The 22331-nt window shown below is 52.9% G+C and overlaps 9 protein-coding genes across 10 annotated transcripts; 6 read left to right on the top strand and 3 right to left on the bottom strand.

Moving 5' to 3' along the window:
• Window positions 1-381: 381 nt before the first annotated feature.
• Window positions 382-3229, top strand: NCU08097 (exo-beta-1,3-glucanase; the record flags this gene model as incomplete). The annotated part of the gene is made up of 3 exons (XM_960135.2): window positions 382-808; window positions 881-1479; window positions 1536-3229. The coding sequence occupies 3 exons, from the start codon at window positions 382-384 to the stop codon at window positions 3018-3020; spliced, it is 2511 nt and encodes an 836-aa protein (XP_965228.1). The 3' UTR covers window positions 3021-3229.
• Window positions 3230-4847: 1618 nt separating this feature from the next.
• Window positions 4848-5439, top strand: NCU16307 (hypothetical protein; the record flags this gene model as incomplete). The annotated part of the gene is made up of 2 exons (XM_011395025.1): window positions 4848-4904; window positions 4948-5439. 2 exons carry the CDS (start codon window positions 4848-4850, stop codon window positions 5437-5439), a joined length of 549 nt encoding a protein of 182 aa, XP_011393327.1.
• A 638-nt stretch (window positions 5440-6077) lies between these two features.
• NCU08096 (hypothetical protein) lies at window positions 6078-9002 on the top strand (the record flags this gene model as incomplete). Its single annotated transcript, XM_960134.2, has 2 exons — window positions 6078-8148; window positions 8980-9002. The coding sequence occupies 2 exons, from the start codon at window positions 6078-6080 to the stop codon at window positions 9000-9002; spliced, it is 2094 nt and encodes a 697-aa protein (XP_965227.2).
• Window positions 9003-10485: 1483 nt separating this feature from the next.
• Window positions 10486-11582, top strand: NCU08095 (hypothetical protein). The gene is made up of 2 exons (XM_960133.2): window positions 10486-10790; window positions 10996-11582. Exons 1-2 carry the CDS (start codon window positions 10522-10524, stop codon window positions 11462-11464), a joined length of 738 nt encoding a protein of 245 aa, XP_965226.1. The 5' UTR covers window positions 10486-10521; the 3' UTR covers window positions 11465-11582.
• NCU08094 (dihydrofolate reductase) lies at window positions 11561-13214 on the bottom strand. The gene is made up of 2 exons (XM_960132.3): window positions 12820-13214; window positions 11561-12577 (listed from the first exon to the last, which is right to left on the bottom strand). The coding sequence occupies exons 1-2, from the start codon at window positions 13136-13138 to the stop codon at window positions 11700-11702; spliced, it is 1197 nt and encodes a 398-aa protein (XP_965225.3). The 5' UTR covers window positions 13139-13214; the 3' UTR covers window positions 11561-11699.
• Window positions 13215-13747: 533 nt separating this feature from the next.
• NCU08093 (hypothetical protein) lies at window positions 13748-14777 on the bottom strand. Its single transcript, XM_960131.3, has 4 exons — window positions 14529-14777; window positions 14432-14461; window positions 14242-14292; window positions 13748-14179 (listed from the first exon to the last, which is right to left on the bottom strand). The coding sequence occupies exons 1-4, from the start codon at window positions 14575-14577 to the stop codon at window positions 14118-14120; spliced, it is 192 nt and encodes a 63-aa protein (XP_965224.1). The 5' UTR covers window positions 14578-14777; the 3' UTR covers window positions 13748-14117.
• Window positions 14778-15280: 503 nt separating this feature from the next.
• NCU08092 (nipsnap family protein) lies at window positions 15281-17590 on the top strand. The gene is made up of 3 exons (XM_960130.3): window positions 15281-16348; window positions 16446-16757; window positions 16878-17590. Exons 1-3 carry the CDS (start codon window positions 16156-16158, stop codon window positions 17366-17368), a joined length of 996 nt encoding a protein of 331 aa, XP_965223.2. The 5' UTR covers window positions 15281-16155; the 3' UTR covers window positions 17369-17590.
• NCU08091 lies at window positions 17577-19298 on the bottom strand (the record flags this gene model as incomplete). 2 transcript variants are annotated; one of them, XM_011394886.1, is made up of 3 exons in its annotated part: window positions 19070-19298; window positions 18768-18953; window positions 17577-18703 (listed from the first exon to the last, which is right to left on the bottom strand). In XM_011394886.1, the coding sequence occupies exons 1-3, from the start codon at window positions 19133-19135 to the stop codon at window positions 17837-17839; spliced, it is 1119 nt and encodes a 372-aa protein (XP_011393188.1). In that variant the 5' UTR covers window positions 19136-19298. The 2 variants fall into 2 exon arrangements, with proteins under 2 accessions (XP_011393188.1, XP_011393187.1); XM_011394885.1 differs by having other exon boundaries at window positions 17837-17919; window positions 18079-18703; window positions 18768-19111.
• A 189-nt stretch (window positions 19299-19487) lies between these two features.
• On the top strand, window positions 19488-20830 carry NCU10622 (hypothetical protein). Its single transcript, XM_001728007.2, has 2 exons — window positions 19488-19814; window positions 19915-20830. Exons 1-2 carry the CDS (start codon window positions 19745-19747, stop codon window positions 20508-20510), a joined length of 666 nt encoding a protein of 221 aa, XP_001728059.2. The 5' UTR covers window positions 19488-19744; the 3' UTR covers window positions 20511-20830.
• The last annotated feature ends 1501 nt before the right edge of the window (window positions 20831-22331 follow it).

The following is a 22331-nucleotide window of genomic DNA, read 5'->3' as shown; positions in this document are numbered from 1 at the left end:
GATGATTGACCATCCATTGGCCAACCACTGGAAATTGATGGGGTCTCTTCACCTTCACTTGACTTGCTTTGCTAGACCTTCAGTTCTTTGCCGTCCGCCTTCACTCTACTAGTCAAACCTGGAACCTCTTCACTCCTCAACCGAAAAAAGGCCCTTCACCACCAACCGGATATCATGTGCTTTGGTCGTTGATCTACCCCCACAATCTTTTGAGCTCTTAATCTTTTCCTTTCCCTACTAATTCCAGCAGTGAACCCCCCTTTGCTTTGGTCACGTATCGTATCTTTACCATTCACGAACTCACTCTTCTCTTGGGCTTCCTTCGCCATCGACAGACTGCTTCGAACACCAAATCCTTAACAACTATCAGATCCCGTCACGATGCGGCTCAAGGTCATCGTGCTCGCCGCTTTGGCTTCAGTCGCTAGTGCGGCCTACTGGATGGAGGAGATCCAGCACCAGGGCGTTGCCTCCTTCAACCCCGACAAGTCCTACCACGTCTTCCGCAATGTCAAGGACTACGGCGCCAAGGGAGACGGTGTCACTGACGACACCATCGCCATCAACAACGCCATCAGCTCCGGCGACCGTTGCGGTGGCGGTCCCTTCTGCAACGGAACCACCACTACCCCTGCTGTCGTCTACTTCCCTGCCGGCACCTACCTCATCACTACCAACATCATCAACTACTACTATACCCAGATCATTGGCGATCCCACCTCCATGCCTGTCATCAAGGGCAGCCCCGACTTCCAGTCCTACGGCGGCATTGGCTTGATCGACTCGGACCCGTACCTGAACAGCGGCAGTGAGTCTCTCCCTGTGGTAGAGGTACCATCTGTCTCTTGTGTTTTCCCTGCTGACAGTAACGTCTGCACAGCCCTTCAGTTCAGAGCCACCAATGTCTTCTTTCGTCAAATCCGTAACCTCATCTTTGACACCACCGATGTCCCGGGTACCGTTGCTGGCCTTCATTGGCCCTCATCCCAAGCTACTTCCATTCAGAACTGCGTCTTCAAGCTATCCTCCCGACCCGAGGATGATCACACCGGCATCTTCATAGAGGAAGGTAGCGGTGGCATGCTGGCGGACCTGGTCTTCTACGGAGGTAAACAGGGCGCCCAGTTCGGCAATCAGCAGTACACGATGCGCAACCTCACCTTCTACGGCTCCAAGACAGCCATCATGCAGCTGTGGAACTGGGGTTGGACGTACAAGTCCCTCAACATCTACGATTGCGAGGTCGGCATTAACATGTCGAGCAACGCCGTTGGCTCCGTCACCCTTTTGGACAGCAGGTTCGTCAACGTTCAGACGGCCATGACTACATTCCGTGGGGCCACCAGCATCAACTCGACAGGCTCTCTTGTCATTGAGAATGTGGACTACATCAATGTTCCCATCGTTCTTCAGGGCCCGGAAGGCCCTATTCTCCTGGGCAATCCTTCGGGACTGGTTCATGATGCAGGTTACGCAAGGGTAGGTTATCCGGCTACCATGAATCACTTCCAAGAGACATTACTAACAGGTTTCAGGGCAACACCTACACCCCCAATGGACCGCGCGAGTACGAGGACCGCGATCAGGCTTACTTCCCTCAACCCACGACCCTCAAGCAAGACGGCAAATTTTACGAGCGCTCCAAACCTCAGTATGAAACTTACCCGACTTGGGCCTTTCTCTCCGCCCGATCCTACGGTGCTGCTGGAGATGGAGTCACCGATGATACCGCAGCTCTGAACCACCTCTTCCAAACTGCTGGTCATACACTCGGATCGGTGGCGTACCTCGACGCGGGATACTACAAGGTCACCGACACTGTTCATATCCCAGGAGGGGTTCGAGTTGTGGGAGAAGCTATGGCGGCGGTCATCCTCGGTGCGGGTCCCAAGTTCTCGGATATCAACAACCCGCAACCTGTGCTTCAGATTGGAAATATGGGAGAGGCCGGCTACGTGGAGGTCAGCGACATCATTGTCTCTACCCAGGGAGGAACAGCAGGTGCCGTCTTGATCCAATACAACCTCAATTCTCCCGCCGGTTCCAGCTCTACCCTCGCCGAAATGCCCCCTTCTGGTCTGTGGGACGTCCACACACGTATCGGTGGTTTTGCAGGATCTAACCTGCAACTGACTGACTGCCCCAAGACTCCCGGCGCCGTTGTCCACGCTGATGTGAATTGCATCGCAGCATGGTTGAGCTTCCACGTCACCAAGGGGGCTGGCAATCTCTACATGGAGAACAACTGGTTCTGGGTTGCCGACCACGACATCGAGGACTTCAACAACACCCAAATCAGCATCTTTGCTGGACGTGGTGTCTTGATTGAAGGCGAACGTGTCTGGCTTGTAGGCACCGCCAGTGAACATCACACTCTCTACCAGTACCAGTTGCTCAATGCGACCGACGTCTTCATGGGTCAAGCACAGACTGAGACGCCTTACTACCAGCCCAACCCTCCTGCTCCGTTGCCTTTCACCAGGATCGACACCACTCTGGGAGATCCCGATTTCCATACCGACTGTCAAAGCGTCCAGTACGGTGCCAACACAACGATCAATTCCGATGGCTCTCTCACCCTAGGAGGCAACCCAAAATGTGAAATGGCATGGGGTCTCCGCATCCTTGGTTCACAAAACGTGGTTGTCTTCGGCGCCGGTCTTTACAGCTTCTTCAACAACTACAACGTCGACTGCAGCACTCTTCGCTCCGGTGAAAACTGCCAGGCAAGAATCTTCTGGGCTGGACCCCTCAACCTCGGCTCTGGCTTTAGCACCAGCGTTCCTCCCAGAGAAGCTGAGAGCGGAAAAACAGGAAAGTTCGTGATGAGCAGCAAGCCGCCATCCCATCGGAACAAGACCAGCGGGTCTAGTGGAAATGCCGCGGACCCTTGGGTCCAGATCTACAACTTGAACACGGTCGGTAGTGTCAGTATGATAACGAGAGACGGCAAGGATTTGGCCGGTTGGAACCAGAATTTGGCGACGTTTGCGAACACTCTTGCCTTGTTTCACTACTAGGTGTGAGCTTGACGGGAGTGGTTTGGTCAGGAAGGAATTGAAGGGGCAGACATCTGGCTAGGCGATGGACAGTATCAAGGCATCTGGATTCGATCTTTGGAGTCGCTTTATGACACAGAAATTGTAGGTCGTCTTTAAACTGTACTTTTGCTACCTTTTCCACTGGATTCTTTCACTGTTTTGGTACTTGTATAGAATTCTTTTACCCTCAGGCGGGAGATTGTGATGTGATATCCACCAGTGAGTTCCCTCTCAACCCCGTTGACATTGGCAAGACTAATGATAGGGCGCCGAGATGTCATAAACAGCTGATCTGCACTACCTCAGATACGACAATGACACTCATGGGCAACCGGGCAACAAGAACCACTCGGCCGTGGAACTGACCGTCTTCCACGTTGATCATCATCATCACATCATGCTGTTCACTCTTCCCTTTTCAACTAATCTTTCTCCCAAACTTCCGGTCGACTCATTGCCTTCTCGCTTCCAGCTTCTGTCCCACAACCATCATGACCTTTGCGACCATGGGAACACACTTCAACTCCCAAAGAAGCTAGATCTTGAAGACTAACGCCCGGATGGCGCAATTCCTCTGCGCCCTAGCGTTCCACCAAGTGCACTATCATGTCTCACAAGACAACAGGAAACCACAGTGCGGCTAGACGATACACAGATTGCATCAGCCATCAGCCAATGCTTCCCCATGCCGAGTTGCACGAAGTTGCAACGCGGTTTCACGAACGAGGTAGTCGGTGCATACGAAAACTGCTGTACCAGCACGCTTTGTGCTCGGAAGTTTGAGTGTAAGTGACTAACTGGTCTCCAAGAACTACCCTCACTCGTCTACAGTCAACAGGCTACACTCGCCAGGGAGTCATGGTGGCATGGAAGCCCTGGCAATTGTTCTGTTGATCAACATCGACCGACTTCTTTGACACCTCGTGGCCTAGTGTTGTGGTCGTGGTGGCGTGCACTAGACCGATGACTGGACTGGGACTGGGATTTACTCCCCCACGGCTGGGTGGAACAAAATCTCATCATACCTATCATACCTGAACATCCATTCTGCAGTACGCCATCCGATCCTAACCAAGGGACCGGAGTTTGTGTCTTGACAAAGCTTCCAACTGGCGCAACAGAACGTATTCCCCTTCGACGCTAGGAGGTTGGCTTGTCAGTTGTGATAGAAGACCAACATGGGATGTGGGTGTGGTGACTGTGGTCTCTAACGCCACAGAGACGGCTAGAATACCGGAATGAGTATCACAGCTCGACAGTCGGTAGCCGATGCCCAGGTGGCACATCCACACACATGGACCGCCACGAACTGCTGAGTTGAGAGCCAACCGTACGAAAGCAGGCGGGTGTTGGGCTGCTTACTGGTTCTTGGGTGCCTCACGGGCGCGTGTACCGTCCGTTTAACTTACCCCGGGGTACCCCACAAGAACCTTTACAGACGGGCTATCGACGGGTACTACGGCTTGGAGATGCTCATGTTTGCTTTGCTGGGGGGGTTTCGGGCGTTCTCCTCATTCTAAAGCTTCCTTTGGCCGTTGACCCCGAGAGCTAGAATTGTAGCATCAGTGTGTACGCCTACTATTGTCGTGGATCATGTTATCGCAAGGTTGCGAGGGCTCCATGAGCAACACGCCGAGCTACGCTAGGTATCAAATCCCCGTTCCGACACCCAAATGCTGTCGGCCTCCACTCTTCCGATTACTGTGTCACACAACGAACAGATTCGGCTAGTCTATGACCACAACCAGCCTTGTTAGGAGAGTGCTGTGCACATCGCCCCTCTCAGAACAGAATCAGTCATGGAAAATGCGGGGCGAAGACGCCCTGTTCAAGAAGTGCCATCTCTCCCTCTTTCTGTCACTTGTGTGAAGGTTTTGAATGCTGGAACGCAGGCTCCAGACACTAGAGGATTGTAAGATTGTGGCACAGCGGGTTTAGGGTGACGCAAGTAGCAAAGGAAATGATTAAAGGGTCGAACCAGAAGCAAGGAGGAGCGGGGCTGGATGTGAAGACTGGGGAGGAAGTGAGCGAGTGGTTGAACATGCACGACCCAGGACATCTGGTAGACGGGACAGGGCGAGAAGTGAGGAAACTGGCACTGTACCCAGGCAACTCAACGGCTAAGACGGGCAAAACCATGGATACGCTCAAGACGGATAGGGAAGCGGCAGGCATGGGGGTCAGAGGGGTAACCATCATTTGGTCTGGGGCTCTGTTCGGGGCAGGGCGCTCATGGCAAGTGAGAGCATGCAGGAGTGTCAAGGATGGCTATTCCTGGCATAGGCCGGAATCCTTGAATGGGCTCTGTCCACTCACTCCTCCGGTGGCAGTTATCCCTCCTTTGAACTCCTCCATTCTCTTCTCAGCTCCATTCAACCACATCCGTACGACAACCTGACTGACGACTTTACCGCATACAGACTTTGCCGAGAACTCACAACTCACTTTCGAATCTACGACTAGTATCATCCGATTCGTCAACTCCAGACGGGCGACCTCACGGGCGCTTGGCAGATATTTGCATTGCCATTGCCGTCAGAAAATGCTATCATGAGCGCGTCACAAGTCATCTCTTCGTCTTCGACTCAATCTGAACTCTTCGACTTCAACCAACCCCTCAGTCCTGAAACCGTCAGCGGTCACTCATCTGACTCTGATAGCTCTTCAGGATCAGACGACAACTCCTCGTCGCATCCGCATTCGCATCACTCTCCAACTTCGACCTCTAGCCATCACAGCCAGAATCATCATCATGATGCGTATCTGTCGACGGAACAGCAACAACAGGAACAGACAGTTACCAGGGCGACTCCTACTAACCACACGTTGCCTGAGAGGCCACTGGTACCGACCTGCCCGGCTGATTGGGAGGCAAAAAAGGATATCATCTACGATTTGTATATGAACAAGAACTTTATACTGAATGATGTGGTGGAGATCATGCTGTCGACTCATCGGTTTAAGGCAACGTATGCTTCTAACTTGTGGAGTTTTGGGAGACAGCTGACTAACTGTTACCTGCAAACTAGGGCGAGAATGTACAAAGGCCAATTTGCCAAATGGCGATGGGCAAAGTACAACAAGTCCGGCAACACCAACGCGACGAAGCCGAGCAAGTCTCGTTCCATGCGAAGAAAAGGGGTGACCTTCTCGGGCTCAGGAAGCCATAGGGGCAACGGGCATGTGTCGAAGCGAGGATGCCAGTCAAACTTCATCTCGCAACCAGCCCAGATGATACGCCTCTACTTCCAGAGCGAACCGACTTACCTCGTCGAGTCGACTTTGTTGGCTTACGCCTCTTACATTGCGCGCTGGGCCGACCCCGAAAGGGAGACTCCGTGGAAGATGAACGGTCCGAGACTGCGATTACATATCGCCAGCGACGAAATCAACGCTGAAGACCACGCCACCGTGTCGTCGAATTCGATCCTACAGAACATCGCTCTAGCAATCCGCCATCTTCGATGCAACAATTCCCAAGGAACAACCAAAGGCGGCGTCCTCCTGCGGCACGCCTTCCTCCAAATCGAAGAAGCCATCACCTCCGCCGACGAAGGCGACATCCAAGCCATCTGGGACTGCTGTCTCGCTGTTCCCCAGCTCCTCATCCTCCACAACGCCTCCTCTCCCAGCACTAAACAACCTCTGTCATCATCATCATCACAATCACCCTATCGTCATCAACCCCCGCACGACATCCTCCCCATCTACACCCGCTTCCTCCACCACCTCACCACCCTCAAATACGCCCAAGCAGGCTGCACCTCGCACCCCTTGCACCGAATCTCTTCGTCGCTGCACCACCTCGTCACCACCTCCGATTTTGCGTCGCTCCACCTCTTCATCACGCGCGCCTGGAAGCTGTGGATCAACACTTGTCGCCAGCTACGGGGTGAGACGGACCATGTGACTATCCACCTCAAGAGAGGATACGTGATTCTGATGGACCCAGAACATGCCATTGTCAAGAACCTAGTGAGTGATTTCGGGGGGTTGGTGAGGCGGGAGATGGAGAGGTGGGGGGAGGGCAGGACGACGGAGAGGATCCTGGAGCTAGAGGGGCTTCTGGGACGAATGTACTTGCCGCTTTTCGATGCGGGGGTTGTTGTTGGGCCTGGGGCAGGGACGGGGGCAGGGCAAAGGGCGAGAGGGATGTTGGGTGGGTTGGTGGAGCGATTGGAGGAGAAGTATCGGGTTCGAAACGGGAACCGCGGCGGTACCTCTATAATGGGAGTGGTAGCGGATGCGGGAAGTGTTGGCAGCGGCAATAACATGATAACCAGCGCACCCAAACCACGGCACGAATGCCACGATCTCGCCCCAGGACATCTAGGACAACCCCCATTTCCAATCCCCATGCAAGATTGGGAATACCTCGATCGCTACCTCTTCTTCTCGGCGCACCACTTCCTAGCTTCCATCGCCGATCATGAAGGGGACGACTCTACTGCCGTTGTACTTCGCCGAAAGATCCTGGTCATGAACGGTGGTGGACTTCCTTCTGGTACCGTGGTATCTAGCAGTGACAATCACCAGCAACTTCCTTTTGGCACGGCCGTGGGCACGGGTATGCACATGGGAACGGGAATTGGGTTGGGACGGGGCTTAGGCCTGGGTGGTACAGGTTTGGGCATGACCATGGGACCGGTGGCCTCCATGGGCCCTTTTGCCGCGGGACTGGGAACGTCAACAACAACAACAAGAGGAAGAGACCAATTTTGGGTGCAAACGTCTCGCAAAATGGAGGCGTATCTGAGGGATATGGGGAAGTGGGAGGAGGCGGAGGAGGTCAGGGGATTGTTGAGGGATAGGGAGATGGAGGTCGAGAGGGACAGGGAAAGGGAGATGGGGGTAATGGTGCCGTCGCCGGTGGAACTGGAACTTGGACAGGGGCGGGACTTCCACTTAGTGCGGGATATGCAAGTTATGCCGATGACTGCTGCTGCCCCTGGTCTACATATGGGTATGGGTATGGGGAGAGGAGCGTCAGGGACTATGAGCGACGTGCCGCCGCCGCCGTATGGGATGCCAGGGGTTGCACATGGGGCAGTAGGGAGTTTAGGACCTCTACATGTACCTCTGGGGACTAGGGCTGCTGCTGGTGGTCGTCAGTCATTTTACGCTCCTCGTCCTGCAGGTGTTCATGGGTTAAACGGAAACCATGCAGGTTTGGGTCGACGACCTCTACCGGTCCCGATACCTCGCTCTGTCCCGGTAACGATTCAACAACAACAAGGTGTTCGTCACAGAGGGAACAGAGGCTTTATGGTTGATGAAGGGAATATGCCTCTTTCTCTGTCAACAGACGAACAAGAAGTGATTGAGTTTGACGGATTCCATTATGGTCATCGGTTTGAGAGGGGGCGTGCAGCATTGGATCTGGAGCAAGACTTGTTGGACGTGAATATTGCAGGTGGCGGTGGTGGAAGTGCAAGTAGAAGTGGAAGTGGAAGTACCAGTGCTGGTGGTGGTAGTGTTGGTGGTGGTGGAAGCGGTCACAGTAGCGGCAGCGGCAGTTCAGGTTCTTCTGATGTTCCCCATGACCATGTGTTGTTGCATGGGAATGTCAATGTCAATGTCAATGTCGATGAAGACAGCAGCAGCAGCAGTGGCGGCGGCAGCGGCAGCGTCAGCGGCAGGTATGAAGATAGATGGGGGATGTGGCATGAGGTTATGGCTTTGTGAGTTTTTGGATCTTTGTTTCTTTTGAAGGGCAAGTGCAACGGCCAGAGATGTTGGGCAGTAGAGGCACAAGAAGCCGGTTATGATGGATGCTGATTAGGACGGGAAAGGAACGGTCTAGTCTTTCAATGGATGTGGAAGCTTTTGTTTGGTTTGGACTTGCTTCTCTGTCATCTCCTTCTGCACCTGTACTTTGCTCTACTTTTAGCACTCTTTTGATATTCTTTCATTGTGCGTGGTCTGGGAAATACCTCAGGATACCTCTTGGGTAAGATCTAGGACAGGAGTTAGGCGCAATGGACTGACTGCTTTTCGAATACAAAGTTGAGGTCCCGTTGTTTCAGTTGCTGGTCGGTTTGTTTCTACTATACTACCTCAACCGGAGATCTTCAATCGTAGATGCGTATATTTGGCTTGTTGACTGGCAGCACGATTGATGGACTCTCTTGTTGAGTTTTTTTGTGAGGTCAGGTCAACATCCGTGTTCCATGGTCGTCGTTCTCTCGGCAGAAAACTGCATGTGTGTGTGATATACTGGCGAAATTGCAGTGTGCACAGTAGGAGTTTGGTCAAGGTGCATTAGCCGAGACGGAACGGATCACGGAACTGCAAATGGCTGTGTTAGTTTGTTGACGACGGACGCTATGACAGGAACGAGCAGGTACAGGTTCAGATTCAGGTGTAGGGCTGATGTAATGGACGGTTACCTAGGTTGGTCAACAGAGGTACCTAGGGAGGGAGCATCAGGGGAGGTATGTTGTGTAAAGGTAGGAGACAAGGGTGAAAGGAGGAAGGGCCTTAATCTTGATATGCAGCTGAAGGGGGGTAGAGTTGACTGGAGTGATGTTGTCGTCGTGAAGCTCGATGCTTTGGCGATGCTACTATGGCAGCGCGGCCGGATGTCGGTCAAGCAATGGAAGGATGTTGCTGCGTCATGTCATGGATAGACTCGAGCATGGAAGTCGAGATCGAGATGGAAAATGATAATTGAGGGAAAAAGGGTCAATAACATCATTGAAGTTGAACGGCGTTGCAGTTGAAGTGGGGAGGTCTGCTGCGCTGGCACTAACTATCACTAACAGAGGACGACGAGAGAGGAAAAAGACACTCTCCCAAAATATCCCAGTCGACTACCATATACAGTTCCCAAGAACTCCTGATTAACTTATTTACACTTATAAATGCCTCCATGCTGTTATTTGATGCAAAATCTGTCAAGTACATCTTCTCACCGCTGGTGCTGTGCTCCGGGACGGTCATCATGACGTTAAGACTCGGTGGGGTTACATCCTTCCTCTGCAACCACTTACACGCTCCCTGCAGTTCGGACAGCATCAGTTAACTGACTGCGACCAGAAAAAAAGAAGGTCGTATCAGCTCACGACTCCCTACCCAAACAAGAAAGAATATTCTGGCCACAATGGGACGTATCTGACAAGAGAGGGGCACAGTCAAGTCAAGTGTCCATTGATCAATCAAAGTTGCTCCTCTCGACAAAGCAATGACGTTAACGACGACGCTTTGACATGAGCATGAACCTGCCCGCCTACCTACGTGAGGAGTTTTCCTGTAAATATATCTCAAAGCTCGACCGCCCTGCCTGGCTTCCTCAATCTCGTAGTCAGACACAAACCAATAATAAAGCCAACGAAAGATAATAAAAAAAAAGAAGGTGACAAAAGAGACGAACCCTTTGAAGGACCAGAACACACCAAACGAGCGAAAGAAAGAACTACCAAACACCCATTCAGTCAGTCAGTCAGTCAGTCAGACACAAGAAAGAACAACACCACTCAGAATGTCTTCCACCGAACACCACAAAACCCAGCAGCAGAAAGACCTCAACGCCCTCGCCGAAGAGGCCGAGCGCGACCTCAACTCGTGGTACGCCAAGACGGGCCACCGACCGGCCGGTGTCGAGGACGAAGCCCCGGGCATCAACGACCTCGAGGCGACCAAGAAGTTTCCCGACACGGAGATCCGGTACGGCGAGGACCTGTGCACCAACCGGTCATGGGACAAGAAGATTCCGGAGCCCGAGGGCGGCGATCGGGATGACAAGGGGCAGTAAGTCTTTTTTGTTTCGGTTTTTTTTTTCTTTCTCCTTTCCTCTCCTTTTTTCCCTTCTTTCTCTCACTCATTCTAAACCATCACAACACTTCTACCATATCGAGCGAAGCGAGCAGAGAAAAAAAAAAAGAAAAAAAAAAGAAAAAAAGAAAAAAAGAAAACAAGAGAACAAAAACCGCTGATTGACGATAACAACAACCAGTCTCCTCCACGGCCACGTCTACGAAGGCGTCGGCGGTCCCGAAGACAAGACCGCGCACATCTACCAACACTCACCGGGCCGCATCGACGAAGAGATCGTCAAAGGCTGGGGCCTCGATCCCAAGGAACTCATCGACGAGACCTTTGACCACTCGCGCCCCGACCTGTTGCCGCCCGACCAGGTGCGGGCGCACGGCTACGAGAACACCGAGGGCAAGCCCCGTCATCATGACCAGGACATTTTGGAATATGGCAGAAAGGCGGCGCAGAGAAACATTTATGGGGATGAGGATGAATTGGAGTTGAATCGCAGAAAGCCGTTGCCCAAGGGCCCGAGGGGCGGTCATCATTGGAAGGCACATGGACATGGAGCAGAGGAGGAAGAGTGGGAGCCGGATATGGCGGCGGATATGGGCGAGATTCCGCCCAAGAGCGTGGTGGAGACTAGTCACAATTTGCGTCAGATGTGATGTGCCTGATGGGCATGTTGTGTATGAGGGGTGGATGACTGTGGTGGGTGACTCTGAGAGTGGTGAGCTTGTATGATAGTAGCGGGTTAAGAAAACTCAACTTACTCAGTGATGATACTAGTGTATTGTGAAAACTGGACAAACAAAGGATTTTCTCTTGTAGTCTATCGTCTATTCCCGCCTCTGCTGTCTTTTAAGTTCAAGATGCCTGAATAGACGTCTACCCATTCGCCCCTCAAACGCTTTCCTCCACCTTCTTCTTCTCACCCTCCTCCTCCGTCTTCTGCTGATGTTTCTCCAAACACGTCCTAATGAACCCCACCAACGGCGCCACCCACTCCTTGTTCACCGGCACATAATGTCCTCCCGGGTGCACCACCACCACCGGGTCCTCACAAGCCTCAATCAGCCTCCGCGACCTACTCTCCTCCACCACCGTATCCAAGCTACCCAATACATGCAACGTCGGCGTCTTGACCTTGGGCTCCCACAACCACCCCAACTCGGGCGGCAGCGCAAAGAAGCCACTGTAGCTCACGCAGAACTTGAGCGGCTGTCCTTTATTCGCCTCCCGGATCTGCTTCACCCACCCCTCATGGTCGGGCGTCAGGACCGGCCGCGGCTGGCCTGGCGCCAGATGTTCCATAGCAGCCGTCAACATGGCAGCCATCGCTGCGCCCTGACTGAACCCAATGACACCATCAATCACTTCTGACCTGACCACCCCTTTCATTTCTTTCCTTTCCTCCGCCTCTTTACCCTCCCCGTCCACTTTGCTGTCAGTCACAAGCCCATCAACCACCTCCCTCCCTTCCAGATTCACACCCCTCATCGTCTCTGCCAACCGCTCAAATCCCTCGTTGATCAACTTGTAGTTCCAGGTGGCTTCCTCCCGCCTGAACCATGCCCAACTATCTGACAATTCCTTATCTCCGCCCGGGCCGGAGTCGGATGTGGACGGTTCGTAACCCGGGATGTCGGAGACGGAAAGGCGGTTGGGGGCGGTGGGGTAGATAAGGGTTGGCACGAGGTTTAAGGGGGAGAGGGCCTTGATGAGGAGTTTTTCCAGAGCGCGGGTTTTGGCGCGGAAGAGGGGGCCGGATTGGGTGTAGCCTGCGTCATCTTGTTAGTCTGGATTTTCGCAGTGAGGTTGAAAAGGAGGGTGGTGTTTGAAGATTATGGGCACTGGGGTTGTGAATGTCATGGTGGTGGTTATGGTGGTGAGGTATTGTGTCGAGGTGAGCGCGGTGAGTGAGGTGTGTCCACTCGGTGAGATGGGCGCGGGGTCCCGTCTGGCGTGATGGAGGGGCAATTGAATGAATTGTCCGTGCAACCGGGAAATGTCGTCAACGTACCATGAAGCATCAATATCCTCACCTCCCTCTTGACCGGCTTCGGTTTGGCATTGGCGGCATTGGGATGGGGAGGTCTGTTCTGCTTCTTGTTGTTTTGCTGCTTCTGCTGCTTTTGTTGGGCGGGCACATTGGCATTGGAAATGTCGCTGGGCGCCGGCGTCGATGCCGATGACTGGACGGGTGTTGGTTGCGCGCTGTCGGCCATTTTAATGCTAGGTGGAAATCGGGATACGGTGCTGGTCGAAATTGATCGAGAAATTGGCTCGGTGCACAGAATCCGAAATGATCTGGCGGGAGTGCGAATGAGGACGCGGAACATGTGAGAAAGGTGAAGAGGATATGAGTCGTGGCCGAGTCGATGCGACTTGAAACGGCGGATTCTCGGCTGGGTGAGCTCACCACGCCCCCGTCCGGACTCCGGAGCCTCGTAAGATTAGAAATCAGGGGCCAAGATAAGGACAACAAATGGCACCAGCATCACAGAACAACACCATATATGACCGTTGTAAGAACACAACTAAGCTGTTGTCAATTCCTCATTCATTTTGGTCTCTCTAAGGACTACGGTTCATATATGACGTCGTTACCTCAACCTAAGCTAAGCCGATAAATCAGACACCCGCCTGCGACTCCCTCACATTCGACTTAAATGCATATAATTCACAACGCAAATTAAACATTCCCAACTCCCCAAAAACAAAAGGATGTAACCTCTGTTTATTCCCAGGCATCCTTGAAACCCAAAGCATCTCTCAACCTGGGCCGTGATTGGGTGGTTGCTCTATGCCAGTGAGAACACATCCATATCAATGGGGCAAATAATGTGAATGCGAATTCGACACGCCGAAGCGCGTCTGCCGGCAATTGCTGGTGGTGAAGCTTGTGGTATTCCCCACCGATGGTCAATGGATTGAGGTATGGGTGGAAGCGCACTGTCGAATCTTGCACGCACTTGCTGTGCCATGTGTTGGGTTCGCCTGTCATCCACCGTCTCTCCACGTTTACTCCTCTCTCCACCTCTTCTTCGTGCATCGTTCTTGGTGTTTGTTCTTGTTCAAATCGTCAATGGGCGCAAATCACGGCTGCGTTGAACCACAACATTCAACATCCGACACACACGTCACTTCATGTTTCTCCCTCTATAATACACTGGCGCCAGTTCCTGCTGATGATGGGAATAACGGTCCATTGGGGGGTTATTGGGGTTCTCGATAGGTCTAGGGTCTGCCAGAAGCTGTCTTGTTCGTGTTGTCTATTGCATCATCACACCGTCGCCTCCATTCTTTCAAAGGAATCGCTTAGTGGGTGGCGGCCTTGTTCTTGGCGTAGATGTTGCGGGGGTCGTTCTTCCACTCATCGGCTATTGTTTATTCGGTCAGTCGGAGATACCGGATGGGACACGTAGGAAAGCTCGCGACGTACACTGCATGAGGGCGCCCTGGAGAGAGTTGATACCGTAGGCGATGACCAGACCTGCGCCGTGTCAGTTCTTTGCTACTTTCCAATATCTATCCTTGTCGTCGCAGTGCATGTATAGTCGTGGTCGGACATGTCGTCGGTGCATTCGGCAATCGGACCGGGAGATATTAAAGGTCGCGGGCGGGGAGCATACCGGCAGCGAAGAAGGGAGCCATCGGCCCCACTGTTTACAGAGGCATTAGCAGACAATCTTTGAGATGACAAAAGGGACTCCGGGGACAGCAACATACAGACGGGGGCGGGGAACTTCTTGAGGGGGGTGACGCCGAACCAAGACATGTTGACGGTAGTTTGCGGGCTAACTGGGTTGAAGTCCGGGAGTGGGTTTGTTCAAGAGTGACGGAAGAAGGGTCGGCTCTGTTCCAGGCGAGCGTTTTTCGTGAGCTTGCCGTCCGCGGCCGATTGAATGTCGGATGGTGCCTGGAATGTCAGGTGTCAATAATTGCTCAGAGGCCCAAGCTCCAAGCTCTTGAAGCATGGATGGTCATTTCTAGTCTAGTCTGGAAAGGGAATGGAGGACAAATCTCAGCCGGGATCCCCCACTAAATACCTAAAAGGTAGCAGAAGGCACGTGATCCATGAAATGATGGTTGCTGATTTGGACTTGGCCAAGAACTGGAAGGTGGTACGTGCTTCATGTCACGCTCGACGACACGTGCAAAGCTTTCTCCGTCAGTGACAAACGACTGAGGTCCATTTCGTGACATCATACCCCGCACTCCTGCTTGCGGGGAGGGTCCCCGGGCCGTCTGGAGCTGCCTGCTTTGGAGAGATTCCATTGGTGGACAAGTCAACGGCAATGGAGTTCGAGGACCCTGCTGGACAGCAAACCGGACAGGGGCAGCTCCTCTCCCTTTGCCTGGTCTAGGTCGCCAGTGCTCGCTTCAGCATTGGGTTCAGGGCACTTCCAGGGCATCGATGTCGGTGTTGATCGTCTGAGCGGGATTTAGTTATGTACCTACCTAGGTAAACACTTGGAAACAGGGCAACACGGTAAAGTCGACGATGAGCGACCTGAATCATTGACCGAAAAGTGAAACTATCTGAAGTGTTGTCCCCGTAAACAAGTGATTGTCTGTTCATCCAGATTTGTTCATATTCCGCATACCTCTTCCTTTTGGTACCTATGGTAGTGTACAACTCCCCCCTTTCTTTTCTTGTTTACATACAGAATCCCACACACATCCAAGGCCAGACCGAGTCAATCAATCTGCGGGGAAACAACACCTCATTGCTACCCTGGGAACTGAAGCCATCGTCGCACAGCCTACGCCCATCCAATAACTCTTGATCTCCTCCCTCCCTCCAGTCTTTACCCTTTGGTTCGGACCATCTTTCCGACCAAACTTTGTCTCCTCCTCGTTGTTCGCAGTACATTACCAGTCTTTAGCTTGCAACTTAAGAAGACAAGAAAAGACAGAAAGCTTCCCCGCACGCTAACTGCTATCTCTCAAAGCTGCTTCCCCCTCTCTCAGGAACCAAAAAGGAAACACAACGAACAAACAACAGCCCGATCTGCCACTTCCCTTTTGGTAGACGAGACGTTGTCCAACATCGGAATCAAACCACTACCACATCTGGGTCGTGCCATCGAATTGACCATATCGACCCATTTCAACGACTTTCGCGGTTGCCCCCATCCTTTGTTTCGCAACAGTCGCATTTCACGGAGCAATACATCTACAAGTATACATACCCCAGGTATACTTGCACGTAACAGATACAACCGACCGTGAACCGAACCCGACTGCCGGTGACTTGTCGCATTTGACCAGCATCACCACTTACAACCACGACAGTCGAACACGAACTCTCTCCTGACAACAAACAACATTCTTAGTCAAGTACCCAAACAAAATGCTATCACGACGCGCCCTCCGCGCCCTGCGCCCCCCATGCGGCGTCGTCCGGCCCTTTTCCACCACTCCCACGATCCTCTCCAAAACCCCCTCTCTAGCCGACATCAAGCCCAACGGAGTCGAAGCCTTCAACGCCAAACAAAAGTTGTTTCGTGAGCAGCTAGCAGAGCAAAAGCGACAACAGGAAGCCAGTGCGTCATCATCCATGCCTCCCTTCATTGTTGCTCCTCTCCAATTCCTCTTCTTGTTGTTGTTCTTCTCTATCTGACACTGTGACAAAACAAACAGAAGCAGCCCAACTCGCCGCCGCTGAAGCCGCCGCCCACGAACCTCCTCGCAAAGCTGGTCCCCTTACGAACTTGATCTACGGCACCAAAGAAGGAAGGGAACTGGATGCCCGTCTCGAAGCGAGTTTCAGCCAGGTGCTAGCGCGCGGCAAGTACGTGCACAGCATCACGTTTGACCAAGTCAAGCCTGAATGCGTGGATGAGTACGTGGGGTTAGTGGGCGAGTGGTACCCGAAGTGGGCGCAGGATCCGGAGAATCGAGTGCATTTGGTGGGGAGTTGGCGGGGGGAGGTGGGGGATGTTGATACGTTTGGTATGTCACTTTTTTTCATTCGCCTTTTTTTTTTCTTTTTGTTTTTTTCCTGTCTTCTTCCCGTATTGGTTTTTGGTTGTTTTTTCGGTAATTGGAGAAAATGCTAACAAAGGGAAACAGTCCACATCTGGGAATACCAGCGCTACACAGGCCTGCACTCCTCTCTCTCGTCTCTCAGCTCCCACCCCTCCAACGCCTACCCTTCCTTCTCCAAACGGCTCGCTCCCCTCCTTTCCAAGCGACACACCTCCCTAATGCAAGAATTCTCTTTCTGGCCTACCACACCCCCACGTCAACTAGGCGGTATTTTCGAGTTGCGCTCCTACACTTTACACCCGGGGAACTTGCTCGAGTGGGAGACGCACTGGCGGAGAGGATTAAAGGCTAGAAGGGAAGTCATGGAAGGAGTGGGGGCTTGGTTCGTGCAGATTGGCGACCTGAATACGGTGCATCACTTGTGGCAATTTGCCGACCTCGAGGAACGAAGAAGGCAGAGGGAGGAGAGTTGGGCGATTAAAGGGTGGGCGGAGACGGTGCATAAGACTGTGCCGCTGATTCAGACGATGAAGAGCCGGATTTTGGTGCCCATGCCTTGGAGTCCTGTTGCGTGAGCCCAGAGGTTTGGGTCAAGAGAGATTTCAAGGAGATTTGGTTGGAATTAGGTAGGATTTGAGGGCAAGTAGTGAAGAGACGGACGAATTATTGGAACTGGAGGATAATTAGGGATCATGTGTAAATGCTGTCCTTTGTTATAGCGGGAGTCTTAGCGAGCTAGGCGAATACAGCGATCATGTCTGGAACTTGATAAACAAAAACAATCGTATTTGTACCCATTCTCGAGAAGCTACCATACTAGTGATAAACGAAGCGCCTGCTAAACCCCCAAGAGACTGTGACTACGAACAACAGTGCCGAAAACAACACATGAACCCCTTGGTATAAAACGACCTATCCAACTCCAACCAATGCGAACAACAACACCACCGACTTGCATAAACACTTTCCATCTCCCCCGTCCCGTCCGACCCGAAACAAGTCTCACTACTCCCCCTCACGGACAGCAGCAGCCGTCGGGCCCTCTAATCCTCCAGCTCCTCTCCCATGACCGCCGCCAAATTCCTCCTCGCCAAACCCAGCGTGTGTCCCAAAGCCGTCAGTTTCGCTGCAAGAGACAGCAAACTCGGATCAGCACTTTCCACCCGAACCTTTTCCCTCACGTAGACGTCCACTTCTGGCTGCCCCATCGCCCCCGTTCCCGCTGCTGTATTCTGCGTAGTAGACCTCGTCGTGTTATTGTTGCCTCCGTTTGATGGCATCATACTCCCTGGACTTCCTCCAGGACCCCCATGTCCCTCCCCACCACAACAGAAGCCAAACACCCGATCTGCTTCGTCATGCTCCAGTCTGCGTGCGGTACCGATTGCGAATGCGAGCTTGGTCCCGAACCCTACAGGAGCGTCGGCCGCTTCGAGACTACGCAGCCACAGGACTATGCTGCTTTCTTGGATACTTAGATGGAACGATATAGGTGGTATTGATGTCGCTCCAAGACCATGATTTGACGCGGCGGCGGCTGTCAGGGGAGGATCAAAATGTGAAGAGGCGATGGATCGGGTAGTCCAGGAGGGGTCGGCGGCGGTTACGAGCGGAGGTCCTTTGAGGATGGCGATGGATTCGGAGATGGATTGTGAGAGAAGACGGAGTTGGGAGGAGAGAAACGCGGCGGAGGAGAGTTGGGGAGATGATGAGGATGATGATGGTGATGGTGATTTGGCGGACGCGGAATCGGACTCGGTCGGGTACGTGAAGGAGAGCGTCATGGTTAGGAGGTCGAGGGAGTGCGTGAGGAGAGTGTGCAAGGTGACGAGCGGCGCGAGGTGGATTGGGTGGTCGGGGTTGATGGTGAGGGTTTGTTGGGGGAGAGTGCGTAGACGGAGGTGGATGGTCTGGTCATGACACTGTTAGCCAAAAGCTGAGGAGGTGGGGAAAAGGCTGGTGATGGTGACTAACCCCCTTGACTATCCGTGTTCCGACTCGTGTTATGTGACCCTTGACGATCTCGTTCCGTGGTGTGCTGAGTACCAAGGTACTGCCCGGGTCTATGGGAGCAAGCAAGGCATAGCAGTCTTCGAGACCATGTTTGACGTTGGTGAGGGTTTCGCGGAGATCTTGGACGAGCCAGTCGAGTTCGCGCTTCTGTCGAGGGGGAGGGCGCACAAAGGGCGAGTCGATTAGCTCCCAGCCTTCACAAATGTCTACAGCCATGGTATCGCAAGTAGAATGAAGCTCGGATGCAGAAGATGGATGCTTACTTGGGATGTCTCGACGGCGGCTTTAAGCTGATGGGGCGCAATAGGTGGCCAGATCTCGACAGACATGGTTGGTGATAGTCGGGCAGGGTATTGTTGGTGATTCGTGTTGTTGATTCAGGCATCCATCATCTGGCTGGTATTATCGGATGGTCAACGTGTGGTGGCCAGAAGGATACTTGGATGATAAGATGCTGCCTATTCGGTTGTTTTGCTGGACAAGTTGAAGACGCCATGGCAATGATTGGGACAATGACGGATGCTTGGTGTGCATGGAGCCAAGTGGGGGAGCTTCGCGGCCACAGAAGCAGGCTAAACTGCATACAGTAGGCGGTGAAGCGGCAGGAGAATCTGGGGTTGCAGGTGACCCCACTCTCTTGAATCTTGACGGTTTCTTGATTTGGCATTTGTCCATCCATCATCGCAACAACCCGTTTGGCCATCTTGTTTGCCATCAATCGTGTCGACAGCGCCCATTCGAACAAGGAACCGCATTTCACAGACTCATCAGCCCAAAGACTACATACCGTGGATCAATCTCAGGACTCTTGTTGGAATATTCAGCGATTTCAGTTTAAAAACACAACCGGCGCATCAACCCAGGCAACTTTCTGTTCTCACCAACTCTTCGACTCTCGAATCGTGTCGCGCGCAGTCTCCTCAGCCCAGTCAGCTACAATGGAGGCATCAACAACACCCAAACCGCTGCCTAACCGGCCCGACCAAAAGATGCCACCTCTCCCCAAAGGTACGCGCGTCCTCCACTCTTCGCCCCATTCCCTTGTCTTCTCTCCGGCTCTTCAATGACTTCAGACCAGAGTACTAACCCACATTCTTCTCATCCTCAGGCTCCCGCATCCAAAAGCGTCCTCTTCCCGCCCCCCTCTCCCACCGCCTCTCCTCCTCCAACACCTCCCGCTCCTCCACTCTTTCCACAACACCCACCGACATCGATGGCTACCGCCCTCCACCGCGCGCGCCCCACACGCTCATTATAAAAGTCACATCCAACGCACCATTCATGTCACTCGTCAAACGCGTGCGCAAAGGATTGGAGTCGCGATCGTCCCTGTCGCGACAACAGTCTACCAAGGGTTTACCCCTAACGGCAAGGATAGCTGCTCTGGATACCACTAGTGGAGGTAGTAAAGAGGGAGGAAGCGGGAATGGGTTGGGGCCGGTGGAAGACGCGCTAGATGATGTGGTTTTGGTGGCGACGGGGAGGGCGATTCAGAAGGCAGTGGAGGTGGGGTGTTTCTTCACGAGGGAACGGGACCTGATGGTGTTGTTGAGGACGAGGACGGTGAAGGGGGTGGATGATATTGTGAGGGCAGAAGAAGAAGATGGTGGTGGGGAGGATGGGAGTGAGGAAGAGGAGGGGAGCGGGGCGAGGGTGAGAGCTGTTAGTTGTGTAGAGGTTGGGGTTCGATGGCGGGCGACTTGATGAAGAGGAGGAATTGGACGGGAAGCGGAAGAACGGGACCTTCGGAGGTCAGGAAGACATATCCGCGGAGTTTGGGTTTGGGTTCTGCTACAAAGGATATCCAGCATAATTGGGATATGGAGTTATGGGTTTACAGCATTGGCTGCGGTGTATTGGGTTCTGAAGGCGCCGCGGTTTTTGATACAGCTTGTTGGGATGCTTTGGTCCCAGCAATGGATGATACCACAGAGTAATCAGTAAAGCTACATATCACATATCTTTGCCTGGCCTACTTATCAACAATTCGTTGTCGATTTGTTACAAGGCGTTTGGTTGCTCACATTCAACAACGGCATAATCCGTTCATCACCGCGCCTTTCGGTCTTAGCGAGGTCGGTATAGAACTACTAAGCGCTGACACGTTGAACGGGGCAAGTACCCTAGGGATACTACACTTACCAAGCTTCTCGCATAGGTAGCGAACGAACCGAATCAGATCGCTTCTCCGCGACAAATCGTAGCCACCGTTGGTTTCACCTACATACAAATCACATTCGGCTCTTTCCGGCCTGTGTTTCAAGCCCGAAATTTCTTTACCGCGATGGAATTGCGGTTTCGGGCGTTTTGCGGATAGGACCACTGCAAGCTAAGAACCGGGGTTGGCTATAACGAACAGGGGCTTCGGGATCGTGGTTGTGGCTTTGTTTCGCGAGAAAGAACAAAGCCTTGCTAGTATGTATGTAACCAACAGTACTGTAAGCGTTTTCGTTGATGATTGCATCCCACGGAACGCTGCATGCAGGTTCAGTTTCTTCCATACGATTTGTGGCTGCTGATGATGGCCTATGTAAACATGCAGCTGTCCGTCCGTATGGGGACGGGAAGACTGCAGTGTCGGATCATGCTTTTGCTGGAAGCTCCGTCGCGATGCTACAGCCGACGGACATGCCCTGCCTGGTCCCAGCTTTGTGTCACAGAAACCACAGAATTTTACTGCTGTGGTGCACAGGGTATGTACGAAGGAAAGGGGAAAAGGAGCATGTATGTCTCCACGGTTTCGGACGTTGTAACCAACGATATCATCCAGCCTTAGGTAATTGCCTCATGGTTCCTGTTGGCATGTCAAACATGAAGCCAATTGAGGCGAGCGTACCCGATCAACTGTTTTTTCACACTCATTTCCCCTTTTCTTACATCTGCCGCACACCGCAAGATATATCTCCCCACGATCTAGATGGAGTTCGCAATGTAATCGGGATGGGGGTCTGGCTGACTGTGTGAGTGATCAACATGACGGATGCCCAAACAAGCTTTTTTTCCCCCATCTGGATGTACACAGTTGCCAGCAGTCAACAAGGGTGTCTGAACCAATCTCACAGGGTGGATTTTCAGAGGATGTGTCGGGAATGCGTTGAGGGATGATCAGATGTGTGGTGCAGTGGTGGATGATAGTTCCGGGGGGGAGATGGAAAGCAAGGGTTATGCCCAAACGGTCGCAAGATGGTCGGCGATGTGAGTAGGTAGTAACGATGATGAGCAGGAGATCTTTCCTTTTGACAAGAGCGGCTCTTCACCGTCCAAACTCAATTTTGAGAGGTGTGGAATTGCGCAATGGAGGGGGGGGGGGGGACATGCATGGGGTTTGTCTCCCGAAAGGAAAGCTGGAAACGGTTTAGCGCCAGGTACCACTCATCGTCTCTTTCCCGACTTTTTCTTACCTCATCCATTCATCGAACCAATGAGAAATCGCCCGGACGGGCAACACACGCCCGACAGCAACGATGAACGAAGCGAACCTGGAAGCGATTCCGATTCCCACCTCGCCGCATCATGCCGCCAGTT

This window comes from Neurospora crassa, linkage group I (genome assembly GCF_000182925.2).
Source record: "Neurospora crassa OR74A linkage group I, whole genome shotgun sequence".
NCBI lineage: Eukaryota > Fungi > Ascomycota > Sordariomycetes > Sordariales > Sordariaceae > Neurospora > Neurospora crassa.
The sequence above is the reverse complement of the archived record's forward strand: the minus strand, read 5'-3'. Positions and strand labels throughout refer to the sequence as shown.

Bases quoted from the DNA above. Each gene is read 5' to 3' on its own strand.
- NCU08095 (XM_960133.2), top strand. From the start codon at position 10,522: ATGTCTTCCACCGAACACCACAAAACCCAGCAGCAGAAAGACCTCAAC. The intron at 10,791-10,995 runs GTAAGTCTTTTT...AACAACAACCAG, and splicing joins GATCGGGATGACAAGGGGCA to TCTCCTCCACGGCCACGTCT.
- NCU08094 (XM_960132.3), bottom strand. From the start codon at position 13,138: ATGTTCCGCGTCCTCATTCGCACTCCCGCCAGATCATTTCGGATTCTG. The intron at 12,578-12,819 runs GTACGTTGACGA...AAGATGACGCAG, and splicing joins GAGGATATTGATGCTTCATG to GCTACACCCAATCCGGCCCC.
- NCU08093 (XM_960131.3), bottom strand. From the start codon at position 14,577: ATGTCTTGGTTCGGCGTCACCCCCCTCAAGAAGTTCCCCGCCCCCGTC. The intron at 14,462-14,528 runs GTATGTTGCTGT...CTCTGTAAACAG, and splicing joins GAAGTTCCCCGCCCCCGTCT to TGGGGCCGATGGCTCCCTTC. The intron at 14,180-14,241 runs GTACGTCGCGAG...AATAAACAATAG, and splicing joins CCAGGGCGCCCTCATGCAGT to CCGATGAGTGGAAGAACGAC.
- NCU08092 (XM_960130.3), top strand. From the start codon at position 16,156: ATGCTATCACGACGCGCCCTCCGCGCCCTGCGCCCCCCATGCGGCGTC. The intron at 16,349-16,445 runs GTGCGTCATCAT...CAAAACAAACAG, and splicing joins AAAGCGACAACAGGAAGCCA to AAGCAGCCCAACTCGCCGCC. The intron at 16,758-16,877 runs GTATGTCACTTT...AAAGGGAAACAG, and splicing joins GGGGGATGTTGATACGTTTG to TCCACATCTGGGAATACCAG.
- NCU10622 (XM_001728007.2), top strand. From the start codon at position 19,745: ATGGAGGCATCAACAACACCCAAACCGCTGCCTAACCGGCCCGACCAA. The intron at 19,815-19,914 runs GTACGCGCGTCC...TCTCATCCTCAG, and splicing joins GATGCCACCTCTCCCCAAAG to GCTCCCGCATCCAAAAGCGT.